Source organism: Polistes fuscatus, unplaced genomic scaffold (genome assembly GCF_010416935.1).
Source record: "Polistes fuscatus isolate 324 unplaced genomic scaffold, CU_Pfus_HIC Scaffold34, whole genome shotgun sequence".
Lineage (NCBI taxonomy): Eukaryota > Metazoa > Arthropoda > Insecta > Hymenoptera > Vespidae > Polistes > Polistes fuscatus.
Window position 1 is genome coordinate 244,258 of NW_025113112.1, and position 3,671 is coordinate 247,928.

The 3,671-nt window shown below is 40.5% G+C and overlaps 1 protein-coding gene across 1 annotated transcript; it reads left to right on the plus strand.

Moving 5' to 3' along the window:
* The first annotated feature begins 850 nt into the window (after positions 1-850).
* Positions 851-3,379, plus strand: LOC122520421. The gene is made up of 2 exons (XM_043640506.1): positions 851-1,153; positions 1,384-3,379. Exon 2 carries the CDS (start codon positions 2,102-2,104, stop codon positions 3,377-3,379), a length of 1,278 nt encoding a protein of 425 aa, XP_043496441.1. The 5' UTR covers positions 851-1,153; positions 1,384-2,101.
* The last annotated feature ends 292 nt before the right edge of the window (positions 3,380-3,671 follow it).

A 3,671-nucleotide genomic window follows, 5' to 3' on the forward strand; every position in this document is an offset into this window, starting at 1 on the left:
ACTAAGTAAAGACTCTCACTTCTTTTTTTCTATCCCACCGCTGCCACCAGTTTTTGCCTTCCTGTGACGTCCAAGAAGAGGACTGCCAAGGAGCAAGAACAAATTTAGATAATTCTCCGATCCGACACCGACTTTCTTGCTGTCTTCTCGGCAAAGAGAATAAATGCCCTATTTTGGGTCAGCCTGTAGAGCCAGTACTTTACCCAGGATCTGGGCCAGAAGTGGAACTTAACCCCTGTAATGAGAAAGTGATGACAACTTACCTTGATGTTAATATTGCTCTATGATTTTTGGGAATCCTCGGAATGTGGTCCCCTGTGTTGATTCCAAAACTTTCGGTAAAATAACAGTATATTCTTCAGTAAACTTTAACAAATAAACAACACAAGTTATGCACAGCATATACTCACGATACGAACACGGATAGTAGCAAATGTAGAAACTTTTATAAATGTAGAGATTAAGAAACAAATATCGAAAAACTCGGTTAGAAACGTAGCAAACTTAGTAATAGATGTCGAACTCAATAACAGATGTCGAACCTAATAGCAATTGTCATACTCAGAAACAAATATCGAACTTAGTCGACGCGGAAATTGTAGACAAAGGTTCGACGCGAAACACTCGACTTACGGTGTTGGGTCTTACTGATCGACCCACGGTAATAGATATTAAATTGTAAAAACCGTCAAAAATACTAAGGTTTATGATACGAATGTATGCAATAGACTAATCTATGACGCGAAGTAATCAAATTGTTACCGTAGACAAATTTATGACGCGTACTAATCAAATTGTTACAGTAGACAAATTTATGACGCGAACGAATTGTACGATCGGAATCGATCATAACCAAAAATCCATAGTAACTAAAAATCGATAGTTACTATGCGCCCACTAATCGACAGAGAGTTACTAGTAACTAGCATCTATAACCCCCACCACTCGACCGTCGAGTGAGGGCACCCTGCAGGGCACAATACGAAAGACACGCTCGAGTCCACCGTTGGACGCCTACGAGGACACTTGGAGACAAGTTAATCGGAGGCAAGGAGCGAGAGGAGCATAGAAAGACAAGGAGTTTATCTGTTAAGCGAATGTATCTTACAGATATTATAAATACGATAGAGAGACGTAGAGGCGGCAATTAACGGTGAGAGATATAATTTCTATTTCTTTCAACTTGATTACCACCGGGTAATCGTGACGAGAAGTGATCACGGACTATGTCCGTTATCCATCGTCGTCCATTGTACTGATAACAACAGGGTTTTTTGCCGCAAGGCTTTTTCCCTGACGAGCCAATAAAGCATTGCACTTATTGGCTCAACCACGTGTTTTAATTTAATTCTAATTCACCTTTTCACCCTCCTCATAATTGAGCTTAATCCAATCGCCGGAGGACTCCGTGTTGGAGGAATTTTGGCAAATACATTTTGGTGCCTCCTGTGAGGTGTGAATTTCTGATTCCTGGTTTGAGTGAAGCTGCGTATACGGAATCGCCACTGAGAAAATCTAGTTCCTGAACATACACGCTGCCACGTCGAGCTAGTCATCACAAAGGATTCGAAAAGGAGATAAGTAGATTGCATCATTTGTGCATACGTTTATGCGTATCCACTTTAAATATTATAAAATATTCTATAGGAAATTACGTCTTCGAACCCCGTAGAAGTTCGTAATTTCTAATATAAATTTTATTATTTTCTCTCATCTTTCTTACTAAATTGTTATAGTAAAATCGGAAACAACTCATTCGAATCCACTTCAAATTTTAACCGAAGTAACGTATATTAATAGAGTTTGAAAATCGCTTTGTCTTCGGACAAAGAGCGCGATAATAGTTTCGACGGTTACATCGCTCAGCAACGGTGCACTTGTTCAAACATAAGATTAGGCGACAAAGAAATCGTGACGTCAGTAAGACCCTACGTTCGGTAAACTTACCACCCCCCTTTACCAACTCACAGCTCAGGACCGTAACCGCGTGATCGGAAACCCGACGCATCATAACAAAAAATTTATATATTAAAATCTTCGCACTCAACATAATTTATATTAATCCATCTTCGAAAAGTAAGATAATTAACGTCGAGACAAAATGGAATCGGTAAAACGTCTTAGAAGGGAACGAAAGATTTTGAAGGGCCGATTAACTTATTTAGAAAACTTAGTCAGGAAAGAGAATTCAGAGACGGACGAATTAGTAGATCGCTATGAACGTCTTACGGAACAAATAAACGAATACGAACGATCGCATCGAGAGTGTATAGATTTAGGCCCCGAAGAGGACGAGGAATTTGACGATTTAGAAGATCTTTTTAACCGATATCATTCAATCGGATCTATAATTAAGAAAAGGAGAACATCCGCGGCTAACATCCCGAACGATGGCAGCGTAATTTCAAATCAGACAAGTACAACCGAACGACCGATTAAATTAAAACGAATTGAGATACCTAGATTTGATGGAAGATTAGAAAAATGGTTAGAATTTAAGAAAGGTTTTTTAACTCTGATAGACGCACGGTCGGACATATCCGATCTAGAAAAACACGCATATCTTCGAGATGCATTGCAGGGCCGTGCACTCGAAGTGATTACACTATATTCAGGGGACGGGTCGAATTACAAACTCGCGTGGGAAGCATTATTAGAAAAATACGATAGAAAACGCGTACTGCTAGCAAGACTTCTCGACGCGATTCTGGATTTAACACACTCCGAGGATGATTCGGCAAGAGGGATTCAGAAACTCATAAGAGATACGGAGGCATATCTCAACATGATTGATTCGTTTAACGAGCCTCATGCCCTAACAGTGCGCGTTATCGAGCGCCTCTTACCTCATCGCGTTCGGGAAGAATGGGATCGACAACTTAATTCGGACGATTACCCTACTCGTAAGGAACTTTATAAATTTTTAAAGGAAATAGACCACCGATATAGTGCTTCAGAGAAGCTAACGACGGACATTAAGGACGAACCCCGCGAAAAACGTAAACATATCCAAACGAACACATTACAATCGCGAAAACGGCAGGACACTTATCTTACGCATTCGGTCCTCATTAGTACATCGCACACCTGCATCCTTTGCGAACGAGTCGAACACCCGTTGTACCGCTGTCCTAAATATAACGACATGACGATAACCAACAAATGGGAGGTAATTCGAAATTATAAAATATGTCAAAACTGTTTGCGAAAGCATCGAGGTGCATGCATATCATCGAATTGTCGAATATGTCATCAACCACATCACACATCCTTACACCGAACCGATCATGAGAACATACCTTCGACGCGTGACCCCACATCTTCAAAACAGGAAACACTCGCGTCAACATCCCAACAAACCTCGAATCCACATAACTAACTCCTATAGTCCGCGTCGTCACGCTAAATACACCGAATCCACTACTTATAATCGCGACGTACTGCATTTAAAAGAGGTATAGAACTTCGAGACAATAGATATAAACGGAATCTTTCTTAATAGTATATTACTAGTCGAGCACATCATACAGGATACATTGGTAGAGCATTTATTACGATCTCATAACGGACGGATACATACATTGAACTCAACTCGATCACATCCGGTGCAGCATCAGTATCTTTTATCATCATCCGGAACTTAAAACAGTTCGCGAAAGACGAAAGCGCCA

Bases quoted from the DNA above. Each gene is read 5' to 3' on its own strand.
- LOC122520421 (XM_043640506.1), top strand. From the start codon at position 2,102: ATGGAATCGGTAAAACGTCTTAGAAGGGAACGAAAGATTTTGAAGGGC.